At 37.5% G+C, this 21,242-nt stretch overlaps 1 protein-coding gene across 14 annotated transcripts in view; it reads left to right on the top strand.

Annotated features, from left to right (window-relative positions):
* Positions 1–19,638, top strand: part of ACSL4 (acyl-CoA synthetase long chain family member 4) — a 45,689-nt gene extending 26,051 nt beyond the window's left edge. For 5 of the 14 annotated variants that reach the window (XM_054840007.1, XM_054840012.1, XM_054840005.1 and 2 more), the window contains 15 exons: positions 2,189–2,235; positions 5,762–6,001; positions 6,318–6,495; positions 8,254–8,363; positions 8,455–8,593; positions 10,025–10,175; positions 11,344–11,467; positions 12,202–12,273; positions 13,528–13,667; positions 14,135–14,307; positions 14,503–14,577; positions 14,806–14,997; positions 15,544–15,658; positions 16,378–16,535; positions 17,229–19,638. In XM_054840007.1, the coding sequence (XP_054695982.1) occupies positions 5,774–6,001; positions 6,318–6,495; positions 8,254–8,363; positions 8,455–8,593; positions 10,025–10,175; positions 11,344–11,467; positions 12,202–12,273; positions 13,528–13,667; positions 14,135–14,307; positions 14,503–14,577; positions 14,806–14,997; positions 15,544–15,658; positions 16,378–16,535; positions 17,229–17,386 (2,013 nt within the window). In that variant the 5' untranslated portion in view covers positions 2,189–2,235; positions 5,762–5,773 and the 3' untranslated portion in view covers positions 17,387–19,638. Of the gene's footprint in view, positions 1–2,188; positions 2,236–5,483; positions 6,002–6,317; positions 6,496–8,253; positions 8,364–8,454; positions 8,594–10,024; positions 10,176–11,343; positions 11,468–12,201; positions 12,274–13,527; positions 13,668–14,134; positions 14,308–14,502; positions 14,578–14,805; positions 14,998–15,543; positions 15,659–16,377; positions 16,536–17,228 lie in introns of all 14 variants that reach the window. The other 9 variants (XM_054840003.1, XM_054840002.1, XM_054840000.1 and 6 more) reach the window with 2 other exon arrangements.
* Positions 19,639–21,242: the final 1,604 nt, after the last annotated feature.

Raw genomic sequence — 21,242 nt, 5'->3', positions numbered from 1 at the left:
TGCAGAGAAGATTAGGGCATTTCCTCCTCTGTGAACAGTTGCTTCCTCTCCCTGTTCCCCACGCACACTTTTGCTCTTACTTAGTCTCACAAGCTTTTGTGACTATTTAAAAGCTATTTTTCTGTATTAAAAATAATAATAGTTGCCACTTGTTTCTTAGACTTTCAGTTAAATTCATGAAAAATTACAAAGAGAGGAGTGTCTCTTCTGTTCCAGATCCTGTGCTCTGATTTCAGACTTTGTTCTGTGGCCCTGGCTGCAGGACAAGAATGGAGCGTTGTGTATTATCTGTCTCTGAAGCTTTAATTGAGGATATCAAAGTCAGCTTACACTCAAAGAACATCTCTTCCATCTGTGGCAGTCTGTAAAATCCAGTGTCAGTGCTTGTATGAGCATTTGCTTAGGTTATTTGTTTTCTGTAGTAAGCTTGGACTATAGAATTTTTGTGAATACCCAGCATATAATAGTAATAAGGAAAACATTACCTCATGAGTGAGGTTTCTAAAAGAACACCGTAACATACCATTACAAATGATAAATGCACTCTAGTCAAGAGAGTAACCGCTTCAAAATTGCTTGAAGCTTATTCACCTCAGGTAAATGCTTTGGACGTGCTGAGAACACAGCTATCCAGGAGAGAAACGACGTCTGGTTTGGTTTGGCTGGTTTTCTTAGACTGTAGCCATGCCTGATGCGCACTGATTGCTGCTGCTGGGAATGTCCACTTCCTACAACAAGAGCTGGAAGCTCTGCTGTTTCCAAAACAGTAGATAAGTGTCTAAATAGGCTAGTTACGTTGCACAATTAAGAGAAATAATGAACTTTAAGTCAATATAAAATATTACATATTCTAAATTTTCTAGTATTGCGTAACAGTTTCATTTTGATAGTGACATTTTTCATGTGAATTTGTGAGGAAAGAGAAAGTTTACGGAGAGCATAACTGTTATACTTCAGTAATATGTAGTTGGCTTGCCTTGAAGGTATCCTTGATGGTGCATCCATGTCAACATTGCATCTCATCCTTTCTCTTAAAGTCTAATTAAACTTGAATAAGAGATTGAAGGCACAAGATGTAATTTGAATAGCTAAGTTTGGCTTCTAACCAAATGGAATTGGTACGGAGGTACTTTTGCAAGTTGAGTATCATAGAATCATAGAATGGTTTGGGTTGGAAGGGACCTCAAAGATCGTCTAGTTCCAATCTCCCTGGTACGGGCATGGACACCTCCACTAGACCACATTGCCACGTATGTCAGTCTGCTATGCATTATATTTAAAATATGATAAGTATTTATTTGACACGAGTTTGGGATGGTTCTGTTATAGATGAAGATCTTATACAGCCACATGCAAGTGCCAGTAACACTAAAAACATTATTGCGCCTCAATTATTTCATATTTCAAGAGAAAATGTTTGTAGGAGAATTTTCTAAGGGATGTTTAACACAGTTTCGGTCTGTAAAAACTGGTACCTTGATTGAAATCTTAGACTTATGGGGAAGGCTAATAAAACATAACTAGGTTAAACATCAGTTAAAAGCTTTCTGTATATAAAACCAAGTAGTCCAAGAGAATGATTATGCAGTAGACTTTGAAGCCACATCTATATAGTTACATATAGGCATCTGTTTTTTGCTGGGACCAGTGAAGCCTCGCTGCCTACATAACCATGCTTTTGTTCTATAAACTCTCCTCTTACCTCAGGACCCAAACTCTACTTCATGTTCCTCATCGCTCTGTTGGGCAGCGTATGCTACAGGTGGTCCTGAATTAATGTTTCTGTTGATGCTCATCCATCAAGAATGATGAAGGTCATCTTGCTTCTGCCCTGAGACCATATGGAATCTGAAAGTCTCTTTCTTGCCCCCCCCCTTTTTTTTTTAAATTAAATTAAGCTTCTGTTTGTAGCTTTATTCAGAACATGTTTAAATGGGGGGGGTCCCTATAAAAATTAACCTCCTTTGGGTAGCTTGGTCTTTATCTGTACACGGTAGTTTGCAGGCTTAGTCTTTTCCAATAATATCATTGCTCTCCTCTTGTATGGGCAGCGTGTGCCACCTTTGTCTAACTTCATAGGTTATTGTTCTTCAGGAGCATTAGGTAGAAATTCTAAAGTTTCCTCCTTTCTGCAAGGCAAAAATTTTCCCAACCTCTAATACTTTTTTTTTTTTCTGTTTTAATATAGATCTAATCGACACTGAAAAAAGCTCAGTCATCGCTGTCAGATACATTGTAAGTATATGTGGTGTATGTCAGGTTTTATATGAGTATGTTCAAAGGAAAAAGTCAAGTTTGTCTTTTTGGGACAAACTGATGTCTTAAGACTGTTCCAACTGATGTCTTAAGAATTACAACTGCTTTTTGTCAAAACAGAAACATTTTAGATTACCACAAATGTGTACAAATTAGCTAAGTTATCTGGTTTTATAAAAACTTTTAAAAGTATTTAAAACAAATTTGAAGTTTCAAAATGAAATAAATTCAACCTTTAACTTTTGCTACTGTGAACATTAGCATAACTGGCTGCAAGTATACGGAGTGTTTGTACAGGCACTTAAAATTCAAATGTTAAAAGTAATTTCAACAGGGTGCCAGTTTTAGGACAAAACAAACTCTTTGCCATTAAGACCCTTTTATCATTACTTTGTTATTTCAGGCAGTATTTTGAACGTTCTGATGAAGGTTTTAGCCTGTAGAAAGTTGTTCCAGTAAACTATAAAAGTTCTTAAGTTAGTGTTCAACACCAAATTGAGTTTTGTTGCTTAGTTAGCTTGAAAATAATCTCATGTGTAAACCCACACATTTCATGCACATAGAAAGGATTATTAGATGACGTCAGTAGGATGTAATTTTGCAAAAAGTCCTCTTTTCACACATAGTCTTACAATCCATTCTGCAACCTAGTTCAGTTTTAAAGACTTAGTATTGATAATCAGTAATAAAACATGAATTGGGTATTGTGAAACACCTGTTTAAATCACAACAGTACTGTTATAATTCACTGTGGTGTTTGCATCTCATCAGTGCTTAGATGACAGGAAGAGCAGGTCATCTTTTTAGAAAAAAAAAAAAAAAAAAAAAAGGACAACTTGTACCTCAGAGATTCAGTTCAATTCACTATTGCCCAGATGCAATAAGAAAGAGTGGAAAATAGCAGTAGAAAGATGAGATAATTGCAGTAAGTATATATTAATACCATTAGTCAATAGAGATTTAAATAGAAAGTAGTCAGCAAATCACTGTGTGAAAATATGATTTTCAGTTCTTTGTAGCTGATGTAATAACATGTACACAGAAAATACTCTGAAAATTTTGTTCAGTGTTATACAAGCTGCCACACAGATTAAATACAATTTATAAAATTAATGTGCAGGAAATTGAATGGAAAAGTTAATGTCTTTTTATAGTATTGATCACTCCAGGACATTGGCTAAAAAATTTAAGCATTCCTCTCCTCCCTTGCTAAATTAATTAGGTCTTCATTATTAGCAAGTAGTTTTTTACCAGTAGGACGACTTCTGAACAAGCTACTGCTCAGTGTGAATAGAAGCTATAGCACTACCTCATTTTATTAAATTGTTTGCATTAGTCCAACAAGTCTGCTTTTTATCTAAGTCATTGTGTCCGGTCATATGCTTTTTGTTGGAGGGTGAAGAGCAGGGAGAGCTCTCCCTGGGGTTTATTTTAACATGTAGCTTTCCGTCTAATCATGGGCATGCACTGATGTTTTCTTATTGTGGTCTTAGCACTATGGCTGGCTTTTGTATTAAATACAAGCTCAACTGCTGCTTTTGGAGCACTGAATTAACTGGAATGAAAATATCACACAAGATTTGTAATATAAACCTGTAAACCTTCATTTTCAAGAACTGGAGCTTAGGGAAGTAAAATGTTATCTCTTCTGCTGAGGTTTTGCTGAGCAGTTGATGACGATGAGGTTAACTAGAGCAGAATAAGCATATACGTTTTGCAAAGAACGTAGCATTCACTTGTTATAAAAAGAATTATTCAGAATATTTTTTGAGCAAGTCTGAACTTAATTTAGTACATTACACGATCATTCAATAGTAAATTTATTCTATAGGTTTAATTAAAAAATAACATGGTGATCATGTTATTTTCAGTATCTGAAGATCTCTTAATCTTACATTACATTAAATGCTGTTGACATTGGCTACAGCGCAACTGCAGATTTTTGAATTCTTATTAAAAACCCCAACAACCTATTAATAGATTTCTGTTATGCTGTTAGTAGCAGTTGTCTTGTTTAACCTGAAATGTTAATTGTAGCCTCCCTCATCACCTGAGGGTGGCAAATACGTTAATGAACATACATTCTGAGGTGTGCCCACATTCTTTTAATTCTTGATGGGTCCCTGAAAGTTTCCCTATTCTCATCCATTCTGTTTCTCAGATTCTGTCCATGAAAGACTGGGCTTTGCAGTAAGCTAGTCGGCATTCCTCACTCCCCCATGTGTCTGAGGTACCGCTCTTTTGTTAGAGCATCTTTGCCTTTAATTTTTCCTGCTGCGTGCATCGTTCATGATGTGTTTTCATGCCATCCAGATGAAGATAAGAACCTGTACCTCTTACGTGCCAGTGCAGGCTAGTTAGGGACCAGAGGGCTAACGACAACTGTGGTTTACTATGATGCTTTTGTTTTTCTCCCACTCGCCTTCGGTCGTTATTCAGGCCCAGGAAAGATTTCTGATATGCAGATAAAATGTTTCCAAATTGTGCTTTATTTTAAATTGGATTAAATCCGTTAAATTGGATTCCAGTTTCCATACCTGGAATTCCAAAATGCATATATTTAAGTAGTTTTTGGAGGGGGAAAAGCAAATCTGTGTAATCCCTTTCCAAGAGTCTGAGATTCATAGTTGAAAAAGCAATGGATTAAAAATTCAGTTGCTGGGGCAAAATTAATAAAGCAGTTTTGGAATATTATATAGGTTTTAGATTACAACATGTAGACTTTTGAGGACTCTGTATCAAGATACATTTTAATCTGAATATTAGTTGATATAATATTCTGAAAAGCAGTAATCTACTGTATCTTTTCTCTGTAGTACAAATATTTAGGGGGAAAACAACTGTTGACCTTTCGCATGATTACACAATTGTAGCATTACTCAAGTAGCTTAAACACAATATTATGATGTGAAGGACAAACTCCATCTCAACAGCCCTGAACTACTCAAACAGAGATAGTGGGGAAAAGTCTTGGAAAAGTAAATATTTGTGGATGCAACAAACAAGCATGGAAAAGATTCATCCTCTTTCATCTTCAGAGAAGTGCACTGCTATATCATGCACTGTACATGCCCCTTAGATCAGTTACTTCAGTCTCCTTTGTCTTGATGCATTTGAAGTGAGCTCTTAGAAGGACTAAAACTAATGGACTGACTGTAATATTACTAATTGAATTCTTTTTTCTTTTTTTTTCCTGCTCTCTGCTTGGCTCTGGTCTTCACCCACAGGCGTCCACTGTTGGCTCTCAAAGGTTACTAAAATTTCAGCAGCTGCTCTGAAACAGAACTACCTAAGCTTCACTTACTGTTGCTTCTTCCTGCACCACGCTGCACTGCTGCTTTGCTCTTGCCTGCTTCAGAACACAATAAGATATTTTCTTTTTTAAATACCTGCAATGAAACTTAGGCTAGAAGTACGTGCCATTCTCTTGCTGCCTGTGTACTTGTTAATATCTGTGTACAGTATGCTTGTATTTATTCCGTGGTATTTTCTTACCAATGCTAAGAAGAAAAAGGCTATGGCAAAACGTTTAAAAGCTAAACCCATCTCGGACAAACCTGGAAGCCCCTACCGTTCTGTCACTCATCTTGACTCACTAGCAAACATAAACATTCCTGGAGCAGACACGTTGGACAAACTTTTTGATCATGCTTTAGCAAAGTTTGGGAAGAAGGACTGTCTTGGGACCAGAGAAATACTGAGTGAAGAAAATGAAATGCAGCCAAATGGAAAAGTGTTCAAAAAGGTAAAGCTTACAATTTTGTACTTAATTCTGGTTTGGTTTTAAGCTGCTTTGCATCTTGCCTCAACAACGGAGGTCTCCTTAGAGGTATTCCTTAATCATCATCTTACGATATAAAACATCCATTTTATAGTAGTTAAAGAATAACAGAATACAGGATGAACTATTTATTCTACCTCAGGAAAAATGAAAGCAATTTATTTTCTTTTAATGAATGGCAGTATGTGTGCTTATAGTGTTATGCACCAACTCACATATAGAGTGGGACCAGCAGCTTCTTATCATCACAATTTTCTTTTTTTTTTTTTCCCCTCACCAGTTAATTTTAGGAACTTACAGGTGGTTATCCTATGAAGAAGTAAATGAGAAAGTGAATCGCTTGGGGAGTGGACTGACTGCCCTGGGACTAACCCCAAAGAGTACCGTCGTCATATTCTGTGAGACCCGAGCAGAATGGATGATCACAGCCCTGACCTGCTTCAAGTACAACTTTCCTCGTGAGTGCTGAACTTGTTTACTTCTAATGTACTTTAGAACCATTTCTCAGCACTGGTTTGGCTGTTAAGTATTTTGAATCTGCCAATCCTGTCATTGATGGTATAAGAGTCTCATAAACTTACTTTGCCTATGGTCTGATTCTTGGAAGTCTCCGGTCTATTCTACGCATTGTGGAGATCCCCAAAATTAACTTGTGCTCATACTTATGAGGCTGTTTTTTCTGATTTTATTGTAGTACTGTTCTGGATGTTAGACTGACAGAACAGTACAGTTACTATTCAGGATATTTTTAAAATAGTCTGAAGATGTCAGTAGTTGTGTTTCTCCCCCCAAAATGGGGAATATGTTTATAGTATTGTCTGTCTGCATCCTGACTGATGCACCTGAAACATGGAATGGCTATTAGAAGAGAGAAGCATGGTAATCAAAATCATATGCTGGTCTGAGGGGTTTTTGGTGACATTTAGCTGCTCAAGTCCATTACAATTATATGGGGGTTTCTTCCTTTTTCTTAATTTTATTTAAGCTGTCAAAAAAATCTCTAAATCTGATTTAATGCGTACAGACTTCTTGGTGGCAAAGGTTACTATGCACTCTCATGCCCAGTCTGCATACAACGCACTATGACCCATAGCTTATTTTTGTTGCCACCTTATGTTTTTGCTTGCACTAGGCTGCTTCTTTTTCTCCCAGTTTTAGTAGTAGCTGACTGTGCAAGGAGAAGGTCATACAGTAGAGTATGCAGAGAGGCTGTTACAGGGCAATAATGGAAGCGCTGACATTGCTATTGAAATAGGAGTCTCTGTCCTAACGCTTTGAGAGGCAGGAAGAATCAGCTATATAACATTACTCTCTTTTTGTCCCTTCCACATGAACCCTATTTCACAGGAATATTAAATTCCTTTAATGGTCTTTGGAGGTTAGAGTTTGAGACAGCAGACAATACTATAGGAAGGTATTTATTTTTTTTAATAGAGAGATGATGGGAAGAGGTGAAGTCCTTGGTGCCTGTGAGGCACTTAATGGCATCGCTGTAGCCAGTCAGGGTTAAAAATAATCTAGCAACATGAAAAACAGGCTGATTCCTTAGTCTGATTCTCTTGCCCCCATCAATAATTTCACAGTAGCAAGCAAAGTAGCTGACGCTGCTGGAAGAGCTGCTTGGAGAAGTGCATAGCTTTAAGCCGTGACTGGTGCCCTGCAGTGTTTAGAGTCTCACCTCTCCCCCGAGTTCTAGTTGCAAAGAGCTCAGGGGCAGAACACGCGTTCTCCATTGCTTACTGTGTGATTGCTTAGTGTATTAGCATTGGGGTTTGGTGGATCTCTTTGTTTTGATGATCACTCTTCTTCTATAGAATAGAATATCTCAGTTGGAAGGGACCCCAATGATCATCTAGTCCAACTGCCTCACCAAAACTTAAAGTATGTTATTAAGGGCATTGTCCAAATGCTTCAAACACCGATAGGGGCATCAACCACCTCTCTAGGAGCCTGTTCCAGGGTTTGACCACTCTCTCGGTAAAGAAGTGCTTCCTATACAACTGTCCTCCCCATTCCAGAGGTTTCTTGTGGCATAACATTCTGACGTAGAAAAATTAAAAGCTGTTGTGTTTCCAAATTAGAAAAATTCCCCATTGAGCTAATTTTATCCCCACCCCACTCTCCTGCAATGCTTTCCAGTGAGCTAAAGCAAGAGCTTTTGCATTTAGTATTACTTTAACATTTCTTTCACGTTCTCCCTCTCCTTACTGTAACAGTTGTTACGTTGTATGCCACCTTGGGTGAAGAGGCAGTAACCTATGGTCTCAATGAGTGTGGAGCGTCGTATCTGGTCACTAGTGTAGAACTGCTTGAGAGCAAACTTAAGGTAATTTAGTACCAGCTTCACCTGTTTACAAGCAACCCTATAATAATTTTACAGTGCAGTCAGTGCTAAAAGTTTCATTCCTTTTTTATAGACTGCATTGCCACAAGTCTCCTGTCTTAAACACATCATTTATGTGGACAAGAAGACTATCAATAAATCTGAATACCCTGAAAATGTGGAGATTCATAGTATGCAGACAGTAGAAGAGCTGGGAGCCAAACCAGAAAACGGTAAGTGAATCACTTCAGAGAACTTATCAAGCAATGGTTAACAGTGAAATCAGACCTAGGTTAAGAGGGATGCGTAGCAGAAAAAACACCCACCCAGGCAGGTCTGCAACACAAAGGCAGTGGCAGATTGCCAGTTCATCCTTTGGCTTCCTTTAGATAAACAGAAAACTTGTTTGATTTCTATTTATTGTCCTGCACCTTCATTCAAGTGTCAGGTATTTCAGGATAAAACTTGATTTTTAACTTCTAAACCGTAACCAGAATAATTTAAGACTCCACCTTTGGTTTAGGAATGGAAATACAATCTGGTGCAGTGTTCCATTTTCTGCTTCTTTTCCCTTTTATTCATCTTATTTTCACTATGTTTCCTAGGAAAAGAAGAGAAAGCACTTGAGGCTTTCTTTGCTTGTTGGCTTGGAAATGTCTTTTTTTTAAACCAACCTGTAGCTAAAAAGCATGTTGGACTAGAGGAATAACCATTACATCTCTTGCTACATTGGGCAGCCAGGAGTGACTGTAAACATCTGCTTTAAGGAAGGAAAAAACAACCTTGATCATCTTTGTTCCCTTAAATCAGCAGTCTGTGCTTAGCGAGATCTTTTCTCTCTCGAATAAGAGGAGATAAACTGGCAAAGGAGCTTTTTGCAGGGAAGCACACATTCATCACAACTGCTTATCTTTGAGCAGTTTAAGGTACAGATGCAAACCAGCAGTTACTTTGAGGGCTGGTGTTTTGTGGTTCTGCCCCCCCCCCAAACCCCTGCTTCCCTTGCAGACACTTCTGCTGCCTCTCTAGCTGTGACAGCCATGAAAGCTAATAATTTTCATCCTAAGAATAAATGCCAGTGGATTAAAACAAAAATCAAAAGTCAAGTGTTGTAAATTTACTGCTTCTCCACTAACTAGCAGCTTACCTGAGGAAAATTCATTTAAAGAAAAACAAAAATAGTCTTAGCTCTACAGCCTTGGCTTTGGAAGAGTGATGGACAGAAAAGCTGACTAGCAGCTTTTTGGGGTGTTGTAAGGGTTTTTTGGTGTGGGGGTTTTTTGGGGTTTTTTTTCCCCTCAACCTGTTGTTTTTCTCCAGTACTGTATTTCTGCCCTTCACGGCCCTTGACAGGTTTACTTGCTCTTCAGAAGGCTTTTTCTATTAAACTTTCAGCCAACTATAAAACACAACGGCAAAAGTATCACCCAGATTGTGCAGATGCCCAAATACTTGTCATTCCTTTCCAAATCTGCCTTCCCTCACTACTTCTTCAAAGCAGACCACTACTCTCTTCATCACCGACTGACCACTTAGCAGTGCCTTTGCAGAAGCACCTCTTTCACACTGGTTGATTACACACATTTTCACATTGATTAATTACAGAAATAACTATTTAAAAAGTAGGTAAGAATCAATAACAACTTTTCTCCTGCATTTTGTAGCAAGCATTCCACCAAGCAGACCTGTTCCTACAGACTTGGCTTTAGTAATGTACACCAGTGGCTCTACTGGGAGACCCAAAGGAGTGATGATGATGCATAAAAACTTAATAGCTGGAATGACGGGACAGTGTGAGAGGATACCTGGACTGGGGTAAGAAACGCTTAGTTGTCACATGTACGGAGAGAGAAAACAGAACCTCCAAAAGTACGCAAGTTTACAGAAAGTCTGTTACTGCTGGCATTGGGTGTTATCAAATTTCTTCATTTTAGTAAGCCCGCTAATCTTTAATTTGTAAGAAATCTTGTGTTTGTGAACATACCCTGTCGTTTGAAAAGGATGCCCTACTAGCTTGTCTCACATGCTGTTTCTCCCCCCTTTTTTTTTTTTATCATCACCCTTAGCTTTAGGGCTGTGATGGATTTTTGCTCTCTTGTGCATCAGAAGATGCCATCAGATAAGGAGATTCCTCATCTAGTCAAACTTTGGAATTTTTTTTTAGATGTTTTCAGGCAGCAAGGATCACTTTAGGAAGTATGTCAAAGCCTATCACGTCCACTGATCTAGAGACAACACTGTTGGACAGATAATGCACATGCTGCAGAATCTGCTCAAGTATACTTCACTAAATGGGCAGAAAAGTAATAAATTGTGCGCTGACGATAGTGAGACCAACTGCAAAATCGCTCACATTAATATTTTGAGGAAATTTTTCATGAATGTGGTTGTGTTTGTCACTGCATTCACAAAGGGTTTAATAGCTGAAATCAGCTACATTGCTGAACTCCTTTTGTGATGGGATATAAAACCAGTTCTGACTGGATGCTGAAAACTTCTGTTAAGTGACAGCTCTGAGTTTCTTGCTGAGAAATCTCTAAGAAATTATGTCCTGAAATAAGCCTCAGTATTTCAGTGATCAGCTCTCTTTTTACTAAACTGTTTTAGAAGGAGATGCTATGATGACTGTCAAGGATTTGTAAATCATTGGTGACTATTTTAAAATATAGTGATTTCATCCTTAATTTGGTACCTGGGATGAAATCTCCCACAAGAGGAGGAAACAGCACTAAGGAATCTTTGAGTTTCCTAAAAACCAAGGCAAATCCTATAATTCATATCAATTTCAGCAAGGTAGGATTTTCCCCATTTTGTTTATAAGCTGTGGTTTGAAATCACACCCTGCTTGTGTGCAGAAGAACAAGCCTCACTTGTGATCCCAGTCTTTCAAAAAGTAGTAACTAAGCACACAATAAAACTGTTAAACAGTATTTTTAGTCCACTTGTGCATCATTGTTACTTAGATAATCCTTTCCTTTCCTAGGCCCAAGGATACTTACATTGGTTATTTGCCTCTGGCGCACGTATTAGAATTGACAGCAGAAATTTCTTGCATCACTTATGGCTGCAGGATTGGCTATTCCTCTCCACTCACGCTATCGGATCAGGTGAGGGGGTGGGAGAAGCTTAAATTTGCTTTTGCAGTCTGCATTCTTCTTGCTCAGCTATCCTCTTTCCTTAAAGAAATGCTGATGTATGTGGCATGCTTCAGAAATGTAATTTCCAGAAAATGATGCAAATTAACATTTCTGCTAAACTATAGCAGTGGGTCATACCATATAAGTTTTATTAAAACCTTTACTTTTATGATACTTAGGAAATCTAAAAGAAAACCTAATAAATGCCTATCGTATTATCCATGGGATATCAGGAAAAGAATAACTATTAATAGATTAGCTGAACATAAGACTGTTTAAAGTGATTTTAATTTTTTGGTCTCACTTTATCAGTTCTTTATCCAGTTACTGTAGATCTTCTATTTAGCCCTTTGCCTTTTTCCATTTAACAATTAAGATGAGAGCGAATTAAGCTGGAAAAGAATGCTTCTGTATGTTTTGCTAGTATAGAGATTGCATCAGGCTAGAGGGAGGAAGTAAGAGAAAGATTTACAAAGTGGACTTAACCACATTGGGCTTGTAAAACATCTAGTATTTTGGCTGAAATTGTTGTTAACCATTACTTTTTTCCATTACGATAGGAAAAAAAAAAATCACGTTTTTTGGAGGGATGGGAAAGAGATTTAACAAATAACATGCTAATATATCTCTCTTTTTTTAGTCCTTTTCTAAAGAGCTGCTTGGTTTTCAGCTTTATAAATGGACTTTTTTTTTCCTTATTACAGTCAAGTAAAATTAAGAAGGGAAGCAAAGGAGACTGTACTGTACTTAAGCCTACACTGATGGCAGCTGTGCCTGTAAGTATGCAGAAGCAGATACATTTAGCAGAAAAATGATGCTATCTTGTTCATGCTAGAAAAATCTATTTACTAACATTTTTTCTCTTCATGTGTAAGTAACTGTCACTAATAGGAAAAAAGCAAAATATAGAAATCCTAGTTGTCATTGCTTGAAATGACTACTGATGCTGCAGATGAGCACAACAATGTATGTATGCTAAAGCCATTACCGTTTGTGATCCAAAACTGCAAATAGGTTTTAATAGTTACAAATGATGTTCCACTGGGCTACTGATACAACAACAGGAGACAGAAAGTCTTTGACATTCACAGTCTGAAACTCCTTTTTGCACAGGGAGAAAGCCGGGTGGCTTTGGCTGAGTTACACAACTCAGCAAGTTCAGCTGTGCTGCCATAGTTGTTGGGGTGCTCAATCTCAGCTGCTTGTCTCCAAGGTAAAGCTTAGACTAAATCACTCTTGCTGTTCTTAGGGTCAGCAGGCCATGCTTAGTCTTCTAAGAAAAAAAAAAACCAAACTATCAGGAGACCGCATGATCAGCAACACCTGTTGCTTCTGTAGCTTACATTGGTCTTTGGGTGACCAGGCTTCTGCATTCCACTGGGTCTGAGTGCTATCCGAAAAATACACAAATGTTTGCGTCTTTCTAATGCAAAAACTTGCTTGTACATCCTGGAATCACATCTGTGGCTCATAAGACTGGTAGCACCACCAGCTTTTGCCACATGGTGGTGGTGGTTGAGCAGGATGATTTAATCTCACTTAAGAATAGTGAGTTTTGTTCTGCAGCATCTTTTGGGAATAGCCAAGAGTTTTTAAATCAATTTTTATAAAATAATATTCATATGTACGGCTTGGTCTTTTTGTTAATAATTAACTGAATGAAAATTAATATGTGTAAGAACCCCAGCTTTTTGGAAAATATCCATTTAAATTTATTTCCTGGGGAAAATTCAAATGCTAGACTACTGGCAAAACCGGTGTAAGTTTTAAATAATGTCATAATCCCTCTTGGAAGGACTGTATCATGCATGTGCAAAACACAGTCCGTGCAGACAGCTTCATATGAACTAACTGCAGAATGGTGATAATGCTGAACCCCACCTAAACGTCTTGATTCTACAGACTTACTATCACAAACAAGTTAGCAGAGAAAAAATAAAATTGAAACTGATGAATGAAACTGGAATTTAATTTACATATGCTAGTCTATTCCATGTGGTAATTTTCCTTGCTTTTTTAACGCTTTATAGGAAATAATGGACAGAATTTATAAAAATGTCATGAGTAAAGTTCAAGAGATGAACTATATTCAGAGAACTCTGTTCAAGATAGGCTATGACTACAAATTGGAACAAATCAAGAGGGGATACGATGCACCTCTGTGTAATGTGTAAGTATAATTCACAGTCCAAGCATACCTTTTTCCTTGTAATTTGTTAAGACAGTCTAAAAGAATAAGTGTCTAAGCCATCTGACATCAGGCAATTCTCATCCAACATACAAATATCATCTAATAACTAACTGAAACAATCCAAGTTCTTACTGGAAATGGATAAGGTATTTCATGATAGGAATGACTAATCTTCAGAACAGTAACTAGTCAGTTTTCATTGGATTGCTTTTTTTTAGTAATAAAATTGGAATGTTTAGTTGTTACAGGAACTCTGCTGTCTTCAAGTGTTACACAAGAGGTAACATTTTCGATTATCCCTGCTGTCCAGGAAAATCTGTGAATGATTAAATTAATTTTTAAGGTACTCCAGATAGGAAGGAAGAAGGTGGTTTATGTCATTTTATAAAGGTGAGCTGAGTGAACAATTTCAATGCTGCCTTTTTTTTTTTTTTTCTTCTTTCAAGACTATTGTTTAAAAAAGTAAAGGCACTACTGGGAGGGAATGTCCGTATGATGCTCTCTGGAGGAGCACCACTCTCGCCTCAAACACAAAGATTCATGAACATCTGTTTTTGCTGTCCTGTTGGTCAAGGCTATGGACTGACAGAAACATGTGGAGCTGGAACAATTACAGAAGGTAGTTAAAATGCTTCTGGAAATACATAACTTAAGATATATCTATATATGAGGGTTTGGTGGTTTTTTTGTAAAGTCAAAATAGCTGCAGTTCTTAACAACACTAAAGTAACTTAAGCTACTGCCTTATTTATGGTTTGAATTTATATTTCAAATAACAAAAAATCTTTGTATTCTTCCTTGTTCTCTCCCTAAGTTGCTGATTACAGCACTGGCAGAGTTGGAGCTCCTCTTATTTGTTGTGAAATAAAATTGAGAGATTGGCAAGAAGGTGAGAGTATTAAATGTTTTGATTTCAGAATAACTAATTTAACCACCGTGTAGCTGTTTTCGTTGCCTATCTGCTTAGCTAGGTGTAGCATATGAAGTAATTGGTTTTTATCTTTTATAATAGTCATCAATTTGTGTGCATTAAATTCAAGCTGAAGTTTCTAAGTATTTTCTTGGCAGCAGAATATATAAGTTAAAAATAATTGTGTGGGGATTTTCCTGTTTTCAGGGGGCTACACTAATAAAGACAAGCCTAATCCTAGAGGAGAGATTGTAATCGGTGGACCTAATGTCTCAATGGGATATTTTAAAAATGAAGAGAAGACAACAGAAGATTTCTCCGTTGATGAGAACGGTCAGAGATGGTTCTGTACAGGAGATATAGGAGAATTTCATCCGGATGGGTGTCTGCAGATCATAGGTTGGCCTCAATTTTTGATATCTTAATTACAAGATCTTGGCTAAACATAATTATAAGCATGCTATTAATCCTGTTGGCTTTGCCAGAGCTAATCTGCTTAAGATTACCTGCTTGCAGAATCATAGTGTAAAACATTCCCAAAAGTCCTCAGAGCTGTAGGAAAATTTTGGAAGTGATCCCATTTCCTGTGACACTATCCCTATGCAAAAATTTAGCACACAGACATTAAAGAATAAATGTAAGATTAATTTTTGGTATTAATTACAAAGCTTTAAAATCAGAGTCCTTGTCACACAACTTGTATCAAAGTGATGGGAAGTGTAGCGCTATATAAACACTTTTGCAGAAGCCTTTATAAAGTTGGCAGAATATATACATGCTATTAGCTGCTTTAAAATTTTAATAAGATGGTTTAATTTATGTTTATTAAGAATCTTGCATAGCATTGCACAAAATACACATGTAGTTGCTTTGCAAATGAGTCCATGGAAATGCAAAAGTTTAAATGGAACAAGCTGTTTTTTCTCCTTCCCCCTCGACTCCCAGATCGTAAGAAAGACTTGGTAAAGCTACAAGCAGGAGAATATGTATCTCTGGGCAAAGTAGAGGCTGCACTGAAGAACTGTCCACTGATTGACAATATCTGTGCATATGCCAAAAGGTAAGAGTAGTATTAATTTAGAAACTCCATTTAGGGTAGACATGAAATATAGACTCTGACCCACTTCTCCAATGATATACTATAGTTTTCCATGGTTTCCATTGAACAAACCCCCCTACCAAAGTGTAAGTTATAAACAGCATCTCTGAAGTATCAAAGGTGCCCAGATTCCCTAAAACCCAAAGAAATGACCTATGTTTTTCTGTTGGCATTTCTCCTATCCTAACACATTCCAGTTCCATCCCCTCCCTTCCCCAAACAGGTGTCATTATATTTAACATGTGTTTTAGCTTTCTGTCTGAATACCAGAGAAAAGTTAATCGGAACACTTTGCACCTGATCCAAAGCTCTCCAGTAAGGTTTGGAAGTGGTCCCAGTCTCTTCTCTCCCTCCCCTCAACTTTGACACACCACATGAAGGGAAACTGAAAAGAACTATCTAAACACCGGACATAACTGGGAAGCTAAACCGAGATGTGCACTCGTGAAATTACAGCAAAGCATCAAACCTAACACTGTAAAACAAATTAGAATACCTTTGATAAGTCATCAGTTGTGAAGGATTAATCTACAAGAAGGATTCTGTATGGGGGGATAACTATAGTTCAAAAAGTGCTGCAGATTTGTGTATCTAACATCAAGCAAGCATTTTATGCCCCGAAATGGAAATCTCAACTGTTTGGATCTTTTTTCCTTCCTTCTCCTGCCATCCTGTGGTAGTGACCAGTCTTACGTGATCAGTTTTGTGGTTCCGAATCAGAAGAAGCTGGCAGCATTAGCTGAGCAGAAAGGCATCAGTGGAACCTGGGTAGATATTTGTAACAACCCTACAATGGAAGCTGAAATACTGCAAGAGATTAAAGAAGTAGCAAACAAGAGTAAGTAAAGTGGCATATTATGCCAGCCAATCTCATGGTGCTTATCCAGAAAAACCTTTCAGTTATCCTCACTAACTACTCTTCCTTCTTCCTGTTACCTTTGTATCTGTCAAAACTTAACAGTTTAATCAGAGGCAAAGACCACATCAAATTATTGCCTGTTATCCCAGGAATTGACATACTTTTGGTCATATTAACTAGTTTATCTTATTTTCTAAAAAAATATGAGATTTTTTTTTCAATTAAATTCTAGAGACAGGTTGCTTGTCTAATATGGTTAAAATAAGGTCCAAAAGAGCTGCCAATTAGGAAGGTACAAGACATTTGCTGGTAAGAAAACTAGTTAAGCAAAAGATTTCAAAGCTTTTTTTCCCCCCCATGCAGCTTTTTCCCCTGCAACTTTGAACAGCCACGATCCTTGTGGTTGTGATGCCTTGAAAGCCTGCTATTCCTTGCTGTAGTACTGAGTGATCAAAAGCCTCATTTTTTGGCCCCATTTGCACACTAGCCAGCACTCAGCATCGGTATCAGATTAAATTTGCTTGTGGCCCTTCTGTAAGGTTGCTTCATTAAGCAGGACACCATATAATAGAAGCTACACAGCACTGACCTTAGGTTTTTAGGTAGCATGAGTTACTATTTCATTTGGGTATGTAATAACAGTCATGCTTTTGTTTCTTCTTGTCCCTGCAGTGAAATTAGAAAGGTTTGAAATACCCATCAAAGTACGGTTAAGCCCTGAACCATGGACCCCAGAGACTGGGTTAGTAACAGATGCTTTCAAGCTGAAAAGGAAAGAACTGAAAAACCATTACCTTAACGACATCGAAAGAATGTATGGAGGCAAATAAACGAGTTATGTTGAGCAGACAGTTGTGCAGATGGTTCCTTCTCATGCCTCAATTTTGGATGTCTGTGTATACTGTAGATATCACACATCCCAAATGGATGAATGTTTCTATAATCTCTATCGAGTACAACAGAGAGTATCTTAGACTCCAGATTCTTAATTATTAGCAGATTAGACACTGATGGTCTTCATAGTTTTATGTGATCACCTCCAGTTTTGAGACAGACATCATTATGTGAAGCAGTATGACCAGGTAATTTTATTATTGTTGTTTCTCTAGCACGTTCAGACTGCTTGCAGCTTCTTTAATTAATTCTGAAGTCTGACCTATACTTCAAAGAGGAAAATTAATGTAATTGTGATAATTCCTCTGTCACAGTTAGGTAGTTAGCGAGGGAGGAAAAAAACCCAGTATTTAAAGACTACCCTTCTCCATTTAAAAACAAAACCAAGACAACATTAGTCAAGAACTTGCTAGAGATCACTAATAATGTACTGCTTGAGAATGGATGGATTCTTCTGCACATCAGTTAGTATCCTGAATATTTACAGTGCCTAAAAAAGAATATAAAGTACACTTACTGAAATAAAGGTGAACTGAAAAGCTTTCTAAACCCAAGTTTATTGAAACTTCATTCAAGAGCATCAAATTAACTATTTCAACTTTCAACTCACCAAATACATTTTTACTTGCCGCTGTATTTTAATTCAAGCAGAGCTTTCCATTAGGACACACAACATAAAAGAAAACAAAGACTTGCACTGCTACAGGAGGTACCGGTGAGAAATCATCACCTGAATGCAAACCTTGCATCTTGACTGGCACACAGCAGTGAAATTGATGGGCAGTTGTCTCTAAGCAGGTTTGAAACTCAAAGGAGTTCTGTTTTTTTTGTTTTGGTTTGAAGGCACTGATCCTCTAGACCTTCACATACATGTGAGGAATGGTACAGGTTACCTGTATGTAGTTTAGAGGATCAGGGTGTAAATGTATTCACTTCATGGAAAGGAATTTCTGTTCACCTTTTAAATATCGTAAGCATAACAAGGCAACCAGAAACCTACTGTGGTTTTCCCATGTAGTCTTGTTTTACTTACAGAAAAGTAGTCTGTTGCCAGGGAACCTTTCTTTTATGGAACTTGTAAAAAGGGACAAATCACTCTTTACAGAAATTCATTATCAAAATGTTCACTTATTAACTGGAAGTCCTAGATGTGAAGATGTGGGAAGATATAATTCAATAATAGCTCATCATTTTGTGTGCAGAATCCTGTACTGTGTCTCTTTTGACTTGTAACTGAGCTCATGCATCCCTGCTAGCTCTTCACACTTGAACCATAAATGCTGTAAAAAGTGGAGGCTCTTGATACTGTTCTACTTTGCACTTTCTTAATCATTTTATATATGTTGCTTACATTTTGTACAGCTGTGGCCCTCAACTGCTGTATATTACAAATTCATTTTAAAGTATTTATAGATTTCTATTCATACTTGTGTTGTGTATATGATGGTTAAAAAGGAAAATTATTTAGTATTGTTACTGTACAGAAAGTAAAAGATTTTGTACGATGCTTCTCTTGAACATGCTAGCTTGCATCAGTGCAAGTTTTTCCTTTATTGCATGTACATGTATTTTTCTTTTTTCCAGTTCAAACAGATTTTGGCAAAAATAAATCATGACTGTATACTCATTAACTAAACCATCCCTTCTCCTTGGGACTAACTTCAACCTTCCCGATGCATAACTTTCTCTGGCCAGTCCAGAACACTGCCAGCTCATCTTCCAAGAACCCCAAGGGGAAAGGGAAGAAGAAATCTGGTCTATAAAGCTGACTGTATCTAGATGTGCATGGAACTACAACAGTCACTAAAAGAAATGAGGAGGTAGCTTTTCTAAAAAAAGGAAAATATTTTTTTAAGGCACATACAGTTGGTTTATGACAACAAGAAATACTTCCCATATCAGTAGCAACTTTTTAAATGACTCAATCCTGTTTAAAATTGGTCACTATTAAATAGCGTTTTGTCAGCCTGTTAGCATCACAAAAATTAAATATGTGTAAGAAAGCTACTTGCACTTGAATCTGTCAGCAGGTTGTATTTTTTTTTTAAACCATGAATGTATGTATATGAACTGTATTTTATCTAGACTGCAAGTATCTTCTGTGTCTTGGTTGACTGCTATTTTCAATATATACGTACACACAACGTTAACATTTCAAAAGTGAAATACAATTTAAATGGTTCAACAAGTTTGTGTTTTGAAGGATCTTTGTATATTGCACAGTTGTCTGTAGTTACTGTTCAGCACCTCACATTCTCTCTGACACTGAGCATACCTTAGACAAACTTCTCAGAAGCAGCAGCAATGAATACATACTACAGATGTTGAAAACAAAACCTAGAGTGGGCCTAGTTTTTCTTTTAAGAAATAAACTAAATGTGGATGTGCTGCAAAAGACAAGTTGATACACATCAGCTTTGCAAACATTTTTGGAGAAGGGGAAGGATTACATCAGGCTGCCTTCAAATACGGGGATTATTTGCAAACATAATATTCGCAGTTTGGCAAGAACTTTATCCTTATTTTCAATGAATTCTACATCCTTTTGTGACAGAGGTTGTGGGGAAGAAAGAAGCATTCTCACCATTAAAAATAAGGTACTAGGATGCAGATGAAGTGATAGTATATGGCTTCAAAACTGTTACGTGATAGTTACAGATGATACCCTGTGCTTGACTGAAAGGATGTACAACACGGGACTAAAGTGTGAGGGAGCAGTTAATTTACTAAATGTGAAGGTTCCAGAAAGCTCAAAGTAGCTGCAAGTTCTTCAGAAAGCAGGTTCACAATTTAAAATTATCCTCCTAAGTCTGAGAAACAAGTTTAAAGAGAAACAAATTCCAGTTTGGGCATGTCTGATACAAGATTGTATTTAAGCCCTACTCTACTTCAAAAACCATGGGATATCTAGAGAAAGCCAGAGTATGAATACTACAGTAACAGTGGGACTAGAAAGCTTGATCTGTGAAGGAAGATTATAGCTGAGTTTAGCTGGCCTGAAGAGGAATGGCACGTGACAAGAGATGATTAACCTTCAACTACGTGCCATGTTACCCTAACAAAGGCACAAGAGAGCTGGCACCAGTGGGAGAGGAGGAACAGGCAGCTAAGTGACATTTATGATTAGACATTTTAAAAGAAACACAGGACTTAAAAAAAATTCCTTACTAAATACTGAACTAGTTGCTCAAGATCTCTGCCACGGAAAGTCTTTAGTGCCTCGGAGTCAATGAAGGTTAAACAGACATCTTTCAGGAACAGCTTTGACATGGAACCTTGGGTGGGGGCTGGAAGGGGAGACCTGGTTCCTGTACAGAAGGCAACAGTAATGCTGCATGTAACAGGTCTCATTAAATGGCTTGCAAAGGAAAAAAAAAAAGTATCTACAGAGAAAATAAAGAGTTATTCCCTTAAGAGCAGGTGAGGTGGCGTTTAACCAACCCAATGCAATTTTAGTGCCCATCAGAGAACTCTGAGCATAACACGATGTGGAGAGCTGCCTGCCAGGTAAGGCTGTATGAACTGCAGTTCCCATCACACGCTGTCTGGCTATGTAAGGAACAGGATGTGAGTTGAGAAAGCAGCTCAATAGTTTTCCATCAAAACTGCCCCTCCCCCTAATCTACCACATTCCAGAATGATAGTTTCAGATAACTACATTGTATTCCAATGATAAATCAGTGATGTTCTGCAATTACATGCAACACAAGAAATAAACTCTCATTATGAATTTGGTTTTGGTGTGGGGTCTTTTGGGTTGGGGTTTTTGTTTTTTTCCTGAGTCTGCCTAAT

This window comes from Grus americana, chromosome 12 (assembly GCF_028858705.1).
Source record: "Grus americana isolate bGruAme1 chromosome 12, bGruAme1.mat, whole genome shotgun sequence".
Taxonomy (NCBI): Eukaryota; Metazoa; Chordata; class Aves; order Gruiformes; family Gruidae; genus Grus; species Grus americana.
Note: the sequence above shows the minus strand (reverse complement) of the source record. Positions and strands in the feature narration are given on the sequence as shown.